A 19744-nucleotide genomic window follows, 5' to 3' on the forward strand; every position below is an offset into this window, starting at 1 on the left:
CTGGGAAGACCAAAGTACAGAATTCAAAGTCATAAGTTGGGACTTGTGGTCAAAAAGTGTACATTAAAACCACAAATGAAATATCCCTCCATACTAAGTATCACAGCATAAGTAGCCTGTATCTTGAACATATGTAAAGAGACCAACCCTAAAACAACATACAGGGGCTTCAGCTGTTACCAGAGCTATATCCATTTTTCTTTCTGATGTATCTGAGAGCTGAACAAGGTGGGGAGCAGAGTGCCTGGGAGGTGTGTGCAGGATGAAGTGAGGAAAAGGCTGAAGAGGAGTCGGTGCCCGGTGGGGAGGAGAGTATCCTCTTGTGTTCCTGGCGCTCCTTTCCCAGTGATTCTTCTTTCTCTCCTGCATCCTTAAACTGTGTGATTATACAACAGTCCCTACTCATTGGATACTTGTGAAGATGAAACGTGTTAATCATGAAAAGCACTCAGAACAGTGCTGGGTCCACCCAGTCATGCACAATGTGTTATTATTGTTCCTGGTGCTTATATATTTAATCCAGTCTAAGGTAGCTGTTGCTTTTCATGTTTTAAAAACCCGAAAGATGAACATGTATTAGTGCCAATGGCATCATACACTGATTAGTGGCAGCATTTTTCTTTTTTGGTGGTATAACTGGTAGTGTCTTTGATTCAATAAATTCAACATGAGACCCTCTCCTGCACATTGCATGCTGAGAGGTCTGAAATAGTGGGTTTAAGCCCAAAAGAGTGTGTGCATAAAGACAGGAACACCATACCGATTCTGCCAAAGAATAGTCATGGAATAAATACTCTCTTCAGTCAAAAAAAAAAAAACAAGCGTGATGATGTGTGTAAGTTTGTACTTCCGCATGCCTGTCTCACTCCTTCGTCTTCTCCCATCCCCATTCTCCGTAACGACGCCCTCAGGGCACCCACGGAGCTCCACACCCACTTAATATAGCACCCTTTGGGTGTTGCCACTTGTGATCCCACAGAAACCCCAAATTCCAGAAGCTTGGACCCATGATCACTTTTGAAATCCTGACTCTCTTTCTCTTGTCTAACCTTGACTAATGGGCTGCCAAAATTAGAAACCCAGACTAAAAAGGGGGATGCAGAGTTTCTCCAGTGAATGAAAACACCCTCCCCACCAGCAAGATGAAAGCCTCTCAGTGCAGAAGGCCAACCACGTGGCAGCTGATGGCCATTTATGACTGCTGGCGAGAGAAGCCCAAGAGAGTAGCCTGTACTCTTACTGAGGCTCATCCTATCTACAAAGAAACATCCTCCATTAGAAACCAAGGAAATAAAACGGGCTATAACATGGAGGAAAAAGCAGCCTTTAGTCGGCAACCTGAGGACTCGGCCTTTATCATCAACCGCCGCCACCCCTCCTGCAGAGTATCTGTACCTCCTTGCAGGTCATTAACCCTGGGTAACTTTTTGCAGAGGACACTTTTGTTCCCTCTCTAGCATCTCCTGCCTTCTTCCTTTCTTCTGGAACTTGCAGATTCCAAAGCAAATCAATGTCAATGAATCAAGTCAATTCGGATTACATTTCCTGTTATTTTAGCATGAAGCTTCTAATACCATTGTTTATCTTTGTGTCCCTATGAATACACAGAACATCCTGAGGGTGTGCAATATATTCTTATGGATGAAGGAAGAAATGAGAGAAGAAAATAAGGAAGGAAGGAAGGGAGGAGGGGAGAAGGGAGGGAGGGAAGGAGAAAGTCAGAAAATTTACAAATCAACAAAAGTAAAAATCACAGGAAAACCAACAACTATAACCTCCTATCAACTTTTACCTTTCTCCATTTGGAGAGACAAGCAGAAGTAACTGAGCTTTGATTTGCTTACAGGGAACTATGAGAAAGAATGAAGAGAAAATAAATCAGACTTAGATATCATCCACTCTGAATATGGAGGGAAAAAACCCATGAAGACCAACAGCCCGATTCTCACTTCCTATACCACTATTCTTTATTTTATTTGTATTCTACCTTCATATCTCAATCAGAAACTTATTTTGCAGAAAGAAAGTCTGTATAATTGACATATTTAGGTTCCCATGTCCAAAATTACCTATACCAAAATAAGGCTACAACATGCATTTGATGAAGATAATAATATAATCAATGTTTTTCCCTTCTGTTAATGTGTAAAGTGAGAAAATATGACTATATTTCTAATGAAATACATAACTGATCCAATAAATACAAAATATGTGTAGAAAGTAGATACACTATAATGCTAATTTTAAATATATTTAAACTCAAGTTAGGAGAGGAGCCTGGCAGGCTACAGCCCACGGGGTCACAAAGAGTTGGACACAACTGAGCACCGAAGCACAGCACAGCACAGCGTAAGATAAGCAGGACAGCTCGAGTCCACTTCTCAAACTGGCCGTTTCACAAGTGCACAAAATGGTAGGAGTTGAGGTTGAGGACTTCCTGCCAAGCCCTCAGTTCAGAAACTCTCCTCCCTGTCCCATGAAACTATAAATCAATCACATGCTTTCTTAGAGCCAAGGGACTACCATTGACACTCCAGAACACAGAAATCTCAGTGGGTAAAGTAAAAACAGTCATAGTTTATGAATCACTAATTCCTTCCTGGAGACTAGTTTGTTTCTGCTCTCATAATTGAGAAGATGTCAGGCCAAGTGCCTCATTCAGGAGGTCGCAAGATTTGGAAAACAAAGCACCACCTGGAGAGCAGACCCAGGTGAGATGTTGGCAGGGCCTACGGTGAAGAATAAAGGGATGGGGCAGCTGGACAGCTACCAAGCTGCAGAATGAAGTCAAGGGTGCCCTCAGCGTTAACAACAGGGGATGGAAAGGGAGGGAGTGGAAAGAAACACATGCTCAACCAGCTCTGTTCACTAGCAACTCCCAAAGGCCACATGTGGCCAAGAAGAGCATCCCCTCGGGAGACCATCTCTCAAGACCTAGCTCAGGACCTTGGCTCCTTCCTGAGATGCTGAGGGGGTATAGAATAAGATAACCAGGTAAATCCAGAACAAAGGCAGACAGTGCATTCATGCTCAGTCACTTCAGTGATGGCTGACTCTTTGCTACCCTATGGGCTGTTGCCCACCAGGCTCCTCTGTCCATGGGATTCTCCAGGCAAGAATACTGGAGTGGGTTACCATGACCTCCTCCAAGGGATCTTCCCGACCCAGGGATCGAACACACGTCTCCTAAGTCTCCTGCCTTGCATGTGGATTCTTTATCCACTGAGCCACCTGGGAAACCCAAAGGCAGACAGATCCAGACCCAAACAGGAGCCCTATGTAAATAACTTCTAATTTTCCTGCTTTTCCTTCTTGCATCTTTCCCAATATATCTTCTCTTGCTATTTCTCTTCCATGCTCTTTCCTTTCTTAGAAATGACCACCAATCACATAGTTTATAAAACATTTTAAATAAAAGATAAATGTTATTAGATGTGCTAAACTGCTCCCATTTCCCCACCTCTTCCACCTCCCCACTGCATCTCCATTCACTTAGTTGCTGTAATCACATCCTTCTCTGTGGTTCAGGTCTTCAAGCTCAAAGCACGTCCAATCACCACTTTCATGTAAATTGCACGGTCTATTCTAAAGTGCAGGCTCCTGCTCCCCACCAGTAAGCTGAGTGCCCAAATCAAACTCTTCGGAAAGATGGTTCAGAAATCTACCATCCAGGGGTTTCTGACATACTCATAAGTACTGGAAGCACTCGCAATTTATTCAGGCATTCATCTTATTCCTTCTGCTTGACTATAAATTGCTTTGTGCAATTTAATAATTTAAATGTGTGTGTGAGTGCTTAGTCATTCAGTCATGCCTGACTCTTTGCAACCCCATGGACTGTAGTCCGCCAGGCTCCTCTGTCCGTGGGATTTTCCAGGCAAGAATGATGGAGTGGGTTGACATTCCCTCCTCCAGGGAATCTTCCTGGACCCAGGGATCAGGAAGACAGATTGGCAGGTGGATTCTTTACCCCTGAGCCACCTACTCACTCACAACACATACTTTGACTCCTTTCTCCACAATTCCATGCACACAGTAGGTTTCCAATGACTATTAATTAAATAAATGTTTGCTGACAAGCCAAAGCCATCTAGGATCCCCCTGTTTAGACAGGCAAAGGCAGGCAAGATAAGCCATTGTCTCCGCTGCAAAATCAAACACAAGCATCTGACACTCGGAACAGTTCCAATAAGCATCCTAATGGTATGCAGTGGATCGTACAGTTAAATAACTTCACTCCAAAAAGAAAAAAAAAAGTGGCAGCAAGGGAGGAGAATACACAAAGACCCAGCTGCCCGCAACATGAATAGCCTGGCAGGGTCATCCCGCCAAGGACCCACGGAGAATACAGATCAGAGGGAATGGGAAATCTGAGAAGAGCCAGGGCCTTGACCTCACTCACCAGAATCCCTCTGCAACTCCCCTTTCCTTTGCTTCCTCCTGCTTCTTTTCCTCCCCAAACCTAAAGTTATGCAGGCACAACTTGAGAGCTGTAAGGCAAAAAGAACCAGCACTGTGCGGAGGAAGGAGGGTCCGGGCTCTGCAGCTGGGCCCTGGCTACATTGTGCTCATTATGCCTGGCAGGCTGGAGCCCGGGAGGGAGATCCTTCTGCAGCTGGCATTTTGGGAGCTAAGTTAGTCGCAAGAATTAGAGAGGAAACACTACAGTTTGTTCCTGGGGATGATCTGAAAAATAAAAATAAAATAAAATAAATAGGGGAGATCTGAAGATTTTAAATCAAAATTTCAAGGCTCAAAAATCTAACTTTGTTTCGTTGTTTTGGAACCAAAGACTATGACTCTGAACACAAAGGTGACATTGTCCCTGAGAATGAAAGGCTGAGACTCCAGTATATTTGCAGCTAAAATTTAAATATGTAAAGTGGATTCAAGTGCGCAGTCTACAGAAGGATACATTAGAGGTTTTCATCCCTGAAACAGAATAAAAAAGCTGGAAAGTACCTCAAGAGGTGTTGGCCCAGATGCCCGATTCTAGGATTATGATTATCTGCACCTGGAATCTCCTCTTCAAGATTTCTAGGGCTGGAGAGGTCATAAATTTTTTATAGCCCGGTGGAACGTGGTTTTCACCTTGAATGTGTAAGTTCTTCCCTGCATCCAGCTGAAATCACGGCTGACTGCTCTTTGTCTAAATAGCCCCACAGACCAATGCCTGGGCAAGTCTCACTCTTTTTGACATGCTCTTCTCAATTCCTTCTATGTCTTTTTCAACATCCCTCTAGAAGTAAAATAAATGAACATGATCTAAAGAATGCATAGAAAGAAAAATTACTCCGTGAATCTGGAATTCTATATTTCTTATTAGAAATGTTATATTATCCTAGCAAATATTCCTCCTTCTCCCTCCCCCCACCACACACACACACACACACACACACACACACATACCCCTCTTTTGTATCTGGGACTGCATTGTTAGGTCTTTTTATTCTGTAGCTGCATTTTCCCTTCCATTTAAACATGCCCTGCAGACTTTACCAAACTCCTCCTTACACTTGTTCCTACTGATTTCCTCATGCTTTTGAGGGACCACTGTCCCCAACAGGAACAGAATTCAAAAAGACTTCAGGAAATCTCTAAAGGAAATATAACCTAATTTGATTTCTTATCACTTCACAATTTAATGAGTAGTTTTAAAATTCCTTCACATCATCAATTCACCAAAAGCACTGCATACAAGAGGACCAAAGGCGGTTCTCTCCCCTGCTGAAGCAGGGCCACTGGCCACTGCTTTTGAGAAGCTAGATGCTCACCTTAGCAGAGTTATCGTTTAAATTTATTTTTTCCCAAATGGAGTCATTTAACTCGTTTGCCTGAATCTCTCTGCTACTTCTCTCTAGAAATTAAAACCAAATCTAAACTCCTTGCCATAGTATCAAAGCTCCCTATGCCTGGACCCCCACTGGACTCCACTACAAACCATAACTCTGTCACCTTCCCACATTCACCAGTCCATTCTTTTCTGTCTAAAATGCACAAGATCAGGGAATTCGCTCTCCTTCTCCCTCTAACAGATACTTCCACAAGTTCTTCACAGACTGACATTCTCATGAGTCAATGTTTTGTTCATCTGTACTTTTCCCTCTCTCCTCCTCTAAGGAACAGTTAAGCCGCATAAAGATGCTGGGGTTGGGTAGGGGCTCTGGTTCTCACTATCTCCATTGCCAGGCAGTCACTGAGCACACCCAGAGTATTTGTGCGATGAATGGACATGTGTGAGGTTTTGTGCAAATACCATCACTCAGGCTTGCTCCAATCTGACCACAACTATGCAAGCACTGGGGAGGGGATGGAATATTCTGGTGAGAAAGATCAATGGATCTTTGCTTCCCTAACCCAGAAAGCAATAAGGGAAAGAGTATACTACGAGGTTATAAAAGAAATCCACAAGCAAACATGCATTTCCCTGCCCCTTAATTTACTTTCAGGACTCAAAACAAATTCCTGATGACAAAATATGCATGAGACATATTTTCTTTGTTACCTCTAAGGCGATGACTATATTCATCAACACATGTAAAAAAGAATACTATGTGAGAAAGAAGCCAAAAACTTACCAAAATTATGTATTTCGTTTCTAGTTCTCTTTCCAAGTCAGCATTATGGTTTACATAAATGAAAAACACTTTTTAAATGGATTCTGAGGCATGAATACTAGAATAAATTTTAAGAGCTACAGCAAAACGAAAATGTAAATTTACCCCCAAAGGATTCAGAGAGTACAACTATTGAGAAACTTGTTTTGTTCTTTGGTCTTTAAGACATATCTTGTTCAGACTGCAAATACAAAGGGGGGAATTATCTTTAAGGACATAATTTTTCTTGTCAAACCCAACATTCCATAGGGCTGCAGAAAATATGGGGCAATTACTATTTCATTCACATGTGGTATAACTCATGTCTTTAGTGTGTACCACCATATGATGAAGAGTGTTATATCACCAAGAAACATAAAGCGGGGTATAAATTCATACTACCATCACTCAGTGAGCTTATTCTGGTAGTCGTCTGACATCTTCACTCTTTACAAAAGTTATCACTATGAAACAAGTGCCTTAAGGCTATGCATCCTGTTGTCTGTCCCACCAACAGGTTCCCTGCTGGCCATGAGCCCCCTACCTTGCAGCCACTCTGAGTCCTGGTCTTCATCAGGGGCGTGGTCGTGCACAGCTCGATGGCCTCTGGCTCATGGAAGATGACCGCTGGCAGAGGTTCCTTTTTCAGTGTTAGGACATTCAACTTAGACTTCAGCATGGTCTGAAAGTGCTGAAAAGCAGCAAAAAACAAAAAGGCCAAACAGAGTGAAATCATTTGGAATTGTACAAGGTGCCACTGTACAGCAAACTCAGGAGCAAACTTTTTATTTTATTAACTCCATTTTTACTAGGGCAGGCCAAAAGGTTTGAGTACAATGGAAGGAAAAATCTGTCAGGATACTACCAAAATGAAACTATGGGAGACAGCCAATACCCACTCTCCTATGCCATGGAAATATGGGGCAGTGGCAGCCTTGCCAGAACTTTGTTCTCAGAGGTTCTTCCAAAGTGATATGTATGGATGAGATTCTAGATGTGTAATCTATGCTAAAATCAGCTAAAAAAGTGAAGATGTTATAGGAGCTATTTGAAGGAAAGTCTAGAGATAATGAAAAAGAACCGATGAAAAACATACATACTTGACCTTTGTTGTGTCTGCCTTTTTCCTTTGTGTCATACCTTGGCCGTAGAACTTAAGAAAATTAGCTGCTTCTCAACAGACCATTTTATCTGCTGTCTAGGCCAGGACTCTAAATAAACATCTAGTCTACATTCAATTCTTATTGGCACTAACCACATTTAATCACCATTGTTTTTCTATATGTACAGTTAAGGCACCACCTTTGTTTGGTCTATTATAGCAGCTTCCAATCTAGTCCTGCCACTTCCAACCTTGCCACACAGCAGCCTAAGGGAATCCTTCTAAAATCTAATCAGCTGTCACCCTTCTGCCAAAAGATCCCCAAGTCTTCCCCTATTCTCATCAAAAAATTCTAAGTCCTTACTCTGTACTTTAAGCCCACGCATGCTTCAGGAACCCAAAGCAGCTCTAATCTCATTTCCTACCCATTATCCTCTCATTTACTTGAGCCCAGTAAATGATGAATGACAAATTCATGTTAATAATTTGAAAGTTAATTTTTCTTTAAACTTAGAACACCATTAAACAGCAAGCTTTAAAAAGAAAAACCACCATAATTATTCCAAAGAGAGATTCATGGAAGAAAAGAAAAAAAACTTTATTTTTAGTATTTTTAATGGCACTTTTTTCTACTTTTTGAATGGAGGACATTGATTTTCATTTTGCATTGAGCCACACAGATTATGGAGCTAAGCTTGGTACACATAAATCCTCAAAACTATTTCCTTCCCCTGTTTTATTATCACTACTTATCATTACTATGAAATGTGTTTTATTACCATCTACTAGACTACTACTACTACCATCTACTACTATTCCATCACCATCCACTAGAATATAAGCACCATATAAGTAGAAACTGTTTTAATTAATGAAGTCTCCCAAGTACCTAAAACATCAACTGAAACCTAACAGATGTCCCACAAGTATGTGTGGAAGGTAACTCAGGCAATAAAAAGAAAAAAAAAAATTCACAGCTCAAATATAAAAATAATGATCTCTACCAGGGATCATGGAATATACCAGCTCACAACTTCATCCAACTTGACATTTCTGAATATGTTATGGACTGTGAAATAAACACAGGACTGAAAGACATAAATACACAAGTTGTTGTTATTGTTATTTAGCTGTTAAGCCATGTCCAACTATTTTTGCAACTCCATGTACTGTAGCCCACCAGGTTCCTCTGTGGGATTTCCCAGGCAAGAATACTGGAGTAGGTTGCCATTTCCTTCCCCAGGGGATCTTCCTGACCCCGGGATCAAATCCACATCTCCTACATTAGCAGGCAGATTCTTTACCATTGAGCCACCAGGGAAGCCTATATATGCAAGTGCATTCACCTGAACATAAATTGCCAAAACCATTTTCCATATAATTCAATATAAAGGAAGTAGAAGTTTTGAAATCTGTATCAGAACAAGGCCTTCACTTTAAAATGCAAAAGAGGCTTTCACTCAATTTTCCCAAGGAGTATTGATGTCCAGTTTTTTTAATGTAAGGATATCTTCCTGATAACTGCATAAATCACAAATCTTTGTATTAATCTGAAGTTTCCATCTTTGCTCCTTATTGATTCCCAGCCAATAGAAGGTATGGATTTGGGGTTGCAAGGTGGTCTGGGAAGAGAAACAAAGATCACTGAGAGTGACAGCTGAAGTTGGTTTGCCTCTGTGGACAACTAACTGGAGCCATGGGATGAAGACTGTAAAGGGAGGGGGCTCAGAAGATGGGATAATGAGCAAGTGGGGACACTCTACCCTGGCCGCCATTTTGCTGGGACTCCATGAGAGGTACATGAAGCTGCAGCTCAACTCAGCTTGACTTCTGACACACAGGAAGGTCCTGAAGATGGTACTAATGGCCCTATTCTTATGTGGGTTGGACAACCACATTGCACAGAAGTTCTGAGACTGTCTTTCTTTCCCCACTGGCATTACTATCAGAACCAAATGGTTCAATCACTAGGCACAAGAGAGACTGGAAGTCGCAGTTACATGTACATCCCCCTTGATTACTTGCCTGGGAGCCAAGCAGAAGAAATAAACATTAAAAAATAAATAAATAAATAAGAAACTTTCAAATGTGAATACAAAAATGATGGAGTTCAAATTCCAAATGCAACACAATGTTGTTGTTTAACTTCCACCATCCACCTTTACTTAATACTCCCACTCAGCCAGCACTGTGAGAGGCATAGCTGGAACAGAAATAAAATGAGAGCCTCTTCTTGAAAGGTTTTTCACAATCAGTAGGGACTGTTAAATCAAATGACAACTACAATTCTACATGAGAAGTTTCTTAGAAGAGCTAAAGAAAAAGGCTAAGACAATATTTGAAAGTAAAATAGAGAAAATGATTCCTATTTTTTAAAGTGTTTTTTTTTTTCACTTTGATGGCATTGTCTTTTGTGTCCACTGTGAAAGGATGAAGGTAAAGAGAGAAATAAAATCTGGATTACATGATGAATCATTGAGTCTACCACTTTTACAGAAAACTAACATTTGTATATAATTCTGAGTCTATCTGGTAAACTTTCATCTGTAGAAATGCGATAGCTAAAGATGCGTCTGATAAGAACACTCTTCTGCCCCTCCCTTGGGAAAAACTCCACAACTATATGCTGCTTTGTGAAATGGGACTGCCAATCACAATCCCCCACCCCCTAACATTGAGAAAGAATATGTAACACAGGTTGACTATCTGAGTACCCCATGTCCCTGGCCAAAGGCATTGGTTAAGAGGAAACTTAAGACTGGCTGAACAGAATCTTCTGGAAGGTTGATATGTAGGGCTGCTAAACTGGAGTAAAGAGTCCAGAGCTGCAGCTGACCTTCTTTCCTCCCAAGGTCAGGCTGTGAATGATAATACCACACAGAGACAAGGAAAACTCAGAAATGGAGAGTCACAGACTTGACAAGGCTGAACCCCTGGATCCAGCTGCATCTGGACTCAGATCTAGTGACGGACTTACTGATAGTGTAAACCAAAACACTGCCTTTTATGCTTAAATGAGCTTGAGTTACACATCTGATCCCCAGAACTCAAGAGTCTCAGCAATAAAAGTTACTTTTTAATAAAAAAAAATCATCTGCAAAAATAAAAAGGAGATACGAAAATTTAAAAAGGACTTCATAAATGTTAACCTGCATAAATGAATAGCAACATTCTCTCTTAAAATATAATGAATCTTGCAGTTACTTATTTGAATAGACTGAGCCTTAATGATCAAGCACCAATAACAATCCAAAGAAGGTATTATAGTCCTCAGGTTATTCATGTCTAAGATAAAGCCCTTTGAGCTGCCAAAATAACATGAATCCCAACTATCAAGAGACAGTGAAATACTGTGCATGCAATGATATCCAGTTCTTGCTGGGTAGACAAGACCCATGTGCCATCCCTAGCTCTGGTAGAACTGCATGATCTTGTACCTCCTGGGCCTCCATTTTCTCATTCTTTAACTTTAAAATGCTTGTTATAAGTCAAATATGATATCGCTTGTTCTTTGCATAGATAAACAAGTGTAATAAAGATAATGCAACCTCAAATAACATAATCCAGTAGCATCATAAAAAGGCACCACAAGAGCGATCTAATAGAGTAGTTCAGAAAAGCTATGGTTCCCACATGACGGATGCACAAGGTTCCATAAAGAAAATGTGTTATTCATCCTTAAAGAAGGGAAGTGAACAGTGTTCTAGAAAATTAGGGCACTGCCCAGGACAAACTCAACAAAGCTCTGCTTTCTACATTTGGTGCTTTATGTGGGATCCTAAAATAGAGCCTCTAAATCAAGCCCCATTATGCAGATGGGGTAATCGCCATGCCCTGTATAATTTTACAGTTGGCGCTTCCTACTCCTATTCAGACATTAATCTCTGGCAGTTTAGCAGGCAGGGATTTACATATTTTACCAATTCAAATCCAGGGTATCTCACCTTTGTATTGATTCTGTATCCAAAATACAAAACTTATTTGGAAGGCAAATCCTGCCTTTTCATTTTTCTAAGATAACTGGAATACTATCTTCACTCAAATTAGAGGGAAGACATTAAAAGTTTTAATCCCTGGTTCATCTTTGCATTTTGAAGGCTGACTACAATGGTCAGTTTTAACTTGCAAATTACTGACTCAGTAATTCCCTAATAAAGCTTCAAAAATATTGCAAATGTTCTCAAGAGAACTACAAGGAACAAGTGGGTGAATGGAATTAATGGAAAAACTCAATAAACCAAACAAATGTTAATTTGTACAAGTATACAAAAATCAGTAGGGCTTTGACATTCCACGCATAATCACATTTCATCATTTCATTTTAATACTTTAGGGTTCTGTAAGAATTATTGGAACTCATTTGTAGTGTCCTTACACTGTATACCACTCGTCTCAAAAAAAAAAAAGTGTAGCCAGGCCCCACATATGAATTATGGAAAAAGTGAAATAATCTTTTGTGTCCTTTAATACAATCTAATGGAAAGTTATGACCAATCTAGATAGCATATTAAAAAGCAAAGACATTACTTTGCCAACAAAGGTCCGTCTAGTCAAGGCTATGGTTTTTCCAGTGGTCATGTATGGATGTGAGAGTTGGACTGTGAAGAAAGCTGAGTGCTGAAGAATTGATGCTTTTGAACTGTGGTGTTGGAGAAGACTCTTGAGAGTCCCTTGGACTGCAAGGAGATCCAACCAGTCCATTCTAAAGGAGATCAGTCCTGGGTGCTCATTGGAAGAAATGATGCTGAAGCTGAAACTCCAGTACTTTGGCCACCTCATGCGAAGAATTGACTCACTGGAAAAGACCCTGATACCGGGAGGGATTGAGGGCAGGAGGAGAAGGGGACGACAGAGGATCAGATGGCTGGATGGCATCACCGACTCGATGGACATGAGCTTGCATAAACTCAGGGAGTTGGTGATGGACAGGGAGGCCTGGCATGCTGCGATTCATGGGGTCGCAAAGGGTCGGACACGACTGAGTGACTGAACTGAACTGAACTGAATAATCTTTTATTTATTTTTAATGTATAGTCTTAGATTACTGCTTTTAAATATTCTAGCACTTTCACACACAAAAAAAAAAAAAACCCACAAAAGTAAGAAAAATATTTTGTTAGTTAAACAGCAAATGATTTGTTAGATAATTAAGAGATAATATGAGTGAATAAAAGATAATTTTACTTAAATTCAACTTTCATTTAAACACATTTTAGTGCAAAGGTCTTCTTTATTATTTTTTGTGCTTTTTAAAAGTAAAGCAGGATTGGAAAATCTCATCAAATATAATAGGCATACACAAAATTGTTTTACTTCAAGAATTTGTAATGCAATTTGTGTTAATCTGGTATTTTAAGAAAAGAAAGACATACATCAATTTGGCATGAACTTTCTCACTGCAAATTTTCCTGGTGACTGCCATATTCAAAAAATATTACAGCTTAAAGGCCTCCATCCAGATATTCATAAATTTGTCTGTCTCTATTAAAGTGATAGCTATTATTAAACTAACTGAAAATACTCATGTTCACACACCCATATTTATTCATGCAGTTTTTAATTATAGAAGCATTTCTTTTACACATCACAGATTTTCTCAAGAGATTATGTGGGAGAAACATAAAAATAACTTCATGCTCCAGAGTATGCGGAAAGTCCCCAAAACTTGTGAAAGACTTAACTCAGGGGAGTGTGTGTATGTGTATTCACTTATTTACTTTGTTATTGATCTGAAATACATACACACAAATACACATGTGCTGTATCCCTGGCTTAAGTAGTTTCTGCAATTTTCTAAACTATTTTTCTATATGTAAACAGTTAAACAATTTACTGTTGAACACAGGTTGCAAGCTCGCAGCCCAAAGGCATGTTTGGCCTATAAATAAGCTTTATTTGATTCACACACTGTTTTATGATTAAAATTTGAAGTAGTATTCAAAAATTGAGCTGTATATGATGAAAATTTGCATTTCCGCTTCTCTTAAAAGATCAGAAGATCAACAAAAGCAACTTGCATTCCCTCAGGGCAACAATTAACTCCAGCTGGTTGTTGCAAATGCCCTTATTTACTCAAGCATTTTCCTCTACAATTCACCATGTCCCCTCTTCCCCCAATACCAGCTTTCTCTTCTATACTAAATACCAGAGACTATTTATGTCTTACCAGCTTCACTCCTACATTTGACTTGTGTGTGTGTGCTCAGTCGTGTCCGACTCTTTGCGACTCCATGGACTGTAACCTGCCAGGCTTCTCTGTCCAAGGAGTTTTCCAGGCAAAAATACTGGAGTGGGTTGCCATTTCCTACTCCAGGACATTTGACTTGCTTGACCCTTCTAGACATTTGAATTTGCAAATCCTGATGGAAAAATGACAAATGCTAGGAGCATAGAACAAAAATTCCACCCACTCAAGAAAAAAATTCAAGTATAGCTGAATTAACTCTTTCTTCCCTAGTAGCTCAGACAATAACAATGCAGGAGACCCGAGTTCGATCGTTGGGTTGGAAAGAACCCCTGGAGAAGGAAATGGCAACCCACTCCAGTATCCTTGCCTGGAAAATCCCATGGACAGAAGAGCCTGGCAGGCTGTACAGACCATGGGGTCACAAAGAGTTGGACACGACTGAGCGACTAACACACACACACATACTTAAATTAGGAATACTGAACAGAGTGTAAGTATGTGATAGAGAGAAGTAATAAAATAAATGAGTCAAACTGTCTGTCTGTGACATAAACAGATGGAGAGATATCCCATGTTTCTGGGTAGGAAGAATCAATATTGTGAAAATGACTATACTACCAAATGCAATCTACAGATTCAATGCAATCCCTATCAAATTGCCAATGGCATTTTTCATAGAACTAGAACAAAAAATTTCACAATTCATATGAAAACACAAAAAACCCTGAATAGCCAAAGCAGTTTTAAGAAAGAAGAATGGAGCTGGAGGAATCAACCTTCCTGACTTCAGACTATACTTTAAAATTACGGTCATCAAGATAGAATGGTACTGGTACAAAAACAGAAATATAGACCAATGGAACAAGACAGAGAGCCCAGAGATAAATCCACGTACCTATGGGTACCTTATTTTTGACAAAGGAAGCAAGAATATACAATGGTCAAAGATAGCCTCCTTAATAAGTGGTTCTGGGAAAACTGAATAGCTACATGCAAAAGAATGAAATTAGAACACTTCCTAATGCCATATACAAAGACAAACTCAAAATGGATTGAAGACCTAAATGTAAGACCAGAAACTATAAAACTCTTATAGGAAAACATAGAACACTCAATGACATAAATCAAAGTGAGAGAGTCAGTTCCTAGGCAGGTTGATAGGGAGTCTAGGGGTCCCCAAGGAGAGAGGGGTCTGGAATTCTCAAGGAGGAAGAAAGGACAAATTTTTTTCCTTTCTCCACATTCCTTAGGATTATATAACAATAATGTATCCTGCCTGAGGACAGTCTTTGGATTAAACCTTCTGGCTAATTCTGTTATCTTAAAATGTAAATTATGGGAGTAGGTCTGATGAGGTCTTTACAACCTCCAGACATTCTTTGGAATATATAACTTCATTGTTAACACTAGCAAGCGGGTACTCTTTCTGCCCCCTTCTGATGCCTATGTCAGAAGCTTTCTCTATCTCCTTTATACTTTAATAAAACTTTATTACACAGAAGCTCTGAGCGATCAAGCCTCGTCTCTGGCCCCGGATTGAATTCTTCTCCTCCGGGGGCCAAGAATCCCGGTGTCTTTGTGTGATTCAACAACAACCTTTCAAAAGCAAGATCCTCTATGACCGACCTGCTAGAAAAATGGAAATAAAAACAAAAATAAACAACGGGGACCTCATCAAACTTAAAAGCTTTTGCACAGCAAAGGAAACTACAAACAAGGTGAAAAGAAAACCCTCAGATGGGAGAAAATAATAGCAAATGAAACAATTGACAAAGAATTAATTTCCAAAATATTCAAGCAGCTCATACAACTCAATACCACAAAAACAAACAACCCAATCAAAAAATGGGAAAAAGACCTAAACAGACATTTCTCCAAAGAAGACATACAGATGGCTAACAAACACATGAAAAGATGTTCAACATCACTCATTATTACAGAAATGCAAATCAAAATTACAATGAGATACCACCTCACACCAGTCAGAATGGCCATCATCAAAAAGTCTACAAACAATAAATGCTGGAGAGGGTGTGGAGAAAAGAAAACTGTCTAGGATTGCTGGTGGGAATGTAAATTGATACAGCCACTATGGAAGACGATAAGGAGATTCATTAAAAAGCTAGGAATGAAATCATCATATCACCCAACAAGCCCACTCCCAGGAATATACCCTGAAGAAATCAAAATTGAAAAAGACTCATATATCCCAGTGTTCATTGTAGCACTATTTACAATAGCTAGAACATGGCAGCAACCTAGATGTCCATCAACAGATAAATGGATAAGGAAGCTGTGGTACATACAGTGTAATACTGCTGCTGCTGCTAAGTTGCTTCAGTTGTATCTGACTCTGTGCGACACCATAGACGGCAGCCCATCAGGCTACTCAGCCATAAAAAGGAACACATTTAAGTCAGTTTTAATGAGGTGGACAAACCTAGAGCCTATCATACAGAGTGAAGTAAGTCAGAAAGAGAAATATAAACATTGTATACTGATGCAAATCCTTGAAATCTAGAAAGATTGTACTGATGAATTAATTTTCAAGGTGCAATGGAGAAACAGGCGTAGAGAACAGACTTATGGACATAGGGAGGAGAAAAGGAGGAAGAGGGTGAGATGTATGGAGAGAGTAAAATGGAAATACAATCTAGAAGGCTGGGATGGGGAGAGAAATAGGAGGGAGGTCCCGGAGGGAGGGGACATGGGTGTACCTATGGATGATTCTTGCTGATGTATGACAGAAAACCACAAAATTCTGTAAAGCAACTATCCTTCAATTAAAAAAAACTTTAAAAAGCTAAAAAAAAAATTGGTCATTCCACATAATAAGTATGACACAAGAATAAGCATTTAGAAATCTGTTCTTCTCTAAGTTATTACCATAAATATGGTGGTATGAATATGTTAGTGCACTAAATTCAATTAAAGTGCTAAAGAACAATATTTTTACTTCTTTTACAATCAAGCGACAGGAATCAAATAGTCTATGCCACTAAAAACAACCGAATAAACCAGGAAAAAATATGAAACAACAGTTTGTGAGACACTGGATATCTGGCTATGGAGGACAGTGATCCCTGAAAGATGTGAACCAAATGAGATACATTATACAATTGTCCAGCTTACTACCTTTAGGGAGTTTGCAGGCTGCCATGCAGGGAGGAGGAAAACAGAGCCCAGCAGAGTCCCTGATAAGTTGACACAGATGCAAGTTCAAGGAGACAAAAAAAAAGGAAAAATCTTCACACAGAGATAACTTTGGAAATCTGCAGAGCATCCCCTTAAATAGTTAAGTATTATTCAGAATATATATGAAAGGAAAGTAACGAAAGGAAATAAATCTCTGGAAAGAACTAGAGATTAACGAGCTGGTGCTCACACAGTTAGCAATATTGTCTGTTTCCACCAATGAATGGAAAAACGTGTGAGTCACAGGGCAGCAGGTAGAGTACTCAATGTCTAATTTCAGTGGCAGGAAATAATCAGCACTAGACTAAATACCACTCTGATTCCACCGTAAATCTTTAAAAGATGCTCCAAAACAGTCAAAGTACTTCGGAGTGATTTAACTGAATTCCAGAAAAATAGCTAAAAATATTTATAGAAATACAAAAATATCCAGCAACCAACAAGGTAAAATTCAAAATGTCTAATATCCAAACAAAAATCACCAGGTACACAAAAAGGCAGGAAAACAGAACCCATAATAGAGACAAATAAATTAATAAAAATAAACCAAAAATGGCACGGATGTTATAGTGATCAGATAAAGACATTAAAACTGTATATTAAATATTCTAAAAGTTAAGCGGAGATAAAGATATAAAAAATCCAAATTATTCATTGCCAGTGAGCCTTTTCTATAAGAAATGTTAAAAAAAGTCAAGCAAAAGAAAAGATGAAACTATAGATCAAAGGAAATGAATGCACAGAAGAGGGTAACTATACAGAAAAATAAGTTTCTTTCTTACAATTTAGAATTCATTCAAAGATAATTGATAACTTAATTAAATATGTAATATTATAAACATATTTGTTATATATATCCATTATATTATATAATAGGTATATAATATTTTAAACAATTTAATTTAAAATAATAGCAATGTGGAATGGGATTTCATCATACATAACAGTAAGATGTATTGCCACACTAGTACAAAGGTCAGAAAAAGTAAAAATGGAAGTATACTATTTTAAGGATCCAACAGTATATATGACATGGTTTAACATCATTTGAAGGTAACAAACACCCTCTTCCAACAACACAAGAGAAGACTCTATACATGGACATCACCAGATGGTCAACACCGAAATCAGATTGATTATATTCTTTGCAGCCAAAGATGGAGAAGCTCTATTCAGTCAGCAAAAACAAGAGCAGGTGCTGACTGTGGCTCAGACCATGAACTCCTTATTGTCAAATTCAGACTGAAATTGAAGAAAGTAGGGAAAACCACTAGACCATTCAGGTATGACCTAAATCAAATCCCTTATGATTATACAGTGGAAGTGAGAAATAGATTTAAGGGCCTAGATCTGACAGATAGAGTGCCTGATGAGCTATGGAATGAGGTTTGTGACATTGTACAGGAGACAGGGATCAAGACTATTCCCATAGAAAAGAAATGCAAAAAAGCAAAATGGCTGTCTGGGGAGGCCTTATGAATAGCTGTGAAAAGAAGAGAAGCGAAAAGCAAAGGAGAAAAGGAAAGATATAAGCATCTGAATGCAGAGTTCCAAAGAATAGCAAGAAGAGATAAGAAAGCCTTCTTCAGAGATCAATGCAAAGAAATAGAGGAAAACAAGAGAATGGGAAAGACTAGGGATCTCTTCAAGAAAATCAGAGATACCCAAGGAACATTTCATGCAAAGATGAGCTCGATAAAGGACAGAAATGGTATGGACCTAACAGAAGCAGAAGATACTAAGAAGCGATGGCAAGAATACACAGAAGAACTGTACAAAAAAGATCTTCACGACCCAGATAATCACAATGGTGTGATCACTGACCTAGAGCCAGACATCCTGGAATGTGAAGTCAAGTGAGCCTTAGAAAGCATCACTAGGAACAAAGCTAGTGGAGGTAAAGGAATTCCAGTTGAGCTATTCCAAATCCTGAAAGATGATGCTGTGAAAGTGCTGCACTCAATATGCCAGCAAATTTGGAAAACTCAGCAGTGGCCACAGGACTGGAAAAGGTCAGTTTTCATTCCAATCCCAAAGAAAGGCAATGCCAAAGAATGCTCAAACTACCACACAATTGCACTCATCTCACACACTAGTAAAGTAATGCTCAAAATTCTCCAAGCCAGGCTTCAGCAATATGTAAACCGTGAACTTCCAGATGTTCAAGCTGGTTTTAGAAAAGGCAGAGGAACCAGAGATCAAATTGCCAACATCCACTGGGTCATAGAAAAAGCAAGAGAGTTCCAGAAAAACATCTATTTCTGCTTTATTGACTATGCCAAAGCATTTGACTGTGTGGATCACAATAAACTGTGGAAAATTATGAAAGAGATGGGAATACCAGACCACCTGATCTGCCTCTTGAGAAACTTGTATGCAGGTCAGGAAGCAACAGTTAGAACTGGACATGGAACAACAGACTGGTTCCAAATAGGAAAAGGAGTTCGTCAAGGCTGTATATTGTCACCCTGTTTATTTAACTTATATGCAGTGTACATCATGAGAAACGCTGGACTGGAAGAAACACAAGCTGGAATCAAGATTGCCGGGAGAAATATCAATAACCTCAGATATGCAGATGACACCACCCTTATGGCAGAAAGTGAAGAGGAACTCAAAAGCCTCTTGATGAAAGTGAAAGTGGAGAGTGAAAAAGTTGGCTTA

At 39.4% G+C, this 19744-nt stretch overlaps 1 protein-coding gene across 2 annotated transcripts in view; it reads right to left on the reverse strand.

The window, feature by feature from the left end:
• Positions 1-19744, reverse strand: part of PID1 (phosphotyrosine interaction domain containing 1) — a 264184-nt gene that overhangs the window by 135432 nt on the left and 109008 nt on the right. For both annotated transcript variants that reach the window (XM_070773353.1, XM_070773350.1), the window contains one exon: positions 7141-7287. In XM_070773353.1, coding sequence (XP_070629454.1) covers positions 7141-7275 — 135 coding nt within the window. In that variant the 5' untranslated portion in view covers positions 7276-7287. The remainder of the gene's footprint in view (positions 1-7140; positions 7288-19744) is intronic.

Source organism: Bos indicus, chromosome 2, assembly GCF_029378745.1.
Source record: "Bos indicus isolate NIAB-ARS_2022 breed Sahiwal x Tharparkar chromosome 2, NIAB-ARS_B.indTharparkar_mat_pri_1.0, whole genome shotgun sequence".
NCBI classification, from domain to species: Eukaryota; Metazoa; Chordata; class Mammalia; order Artiodactyla; family Bovidae; genus Bos; species Bos indicus.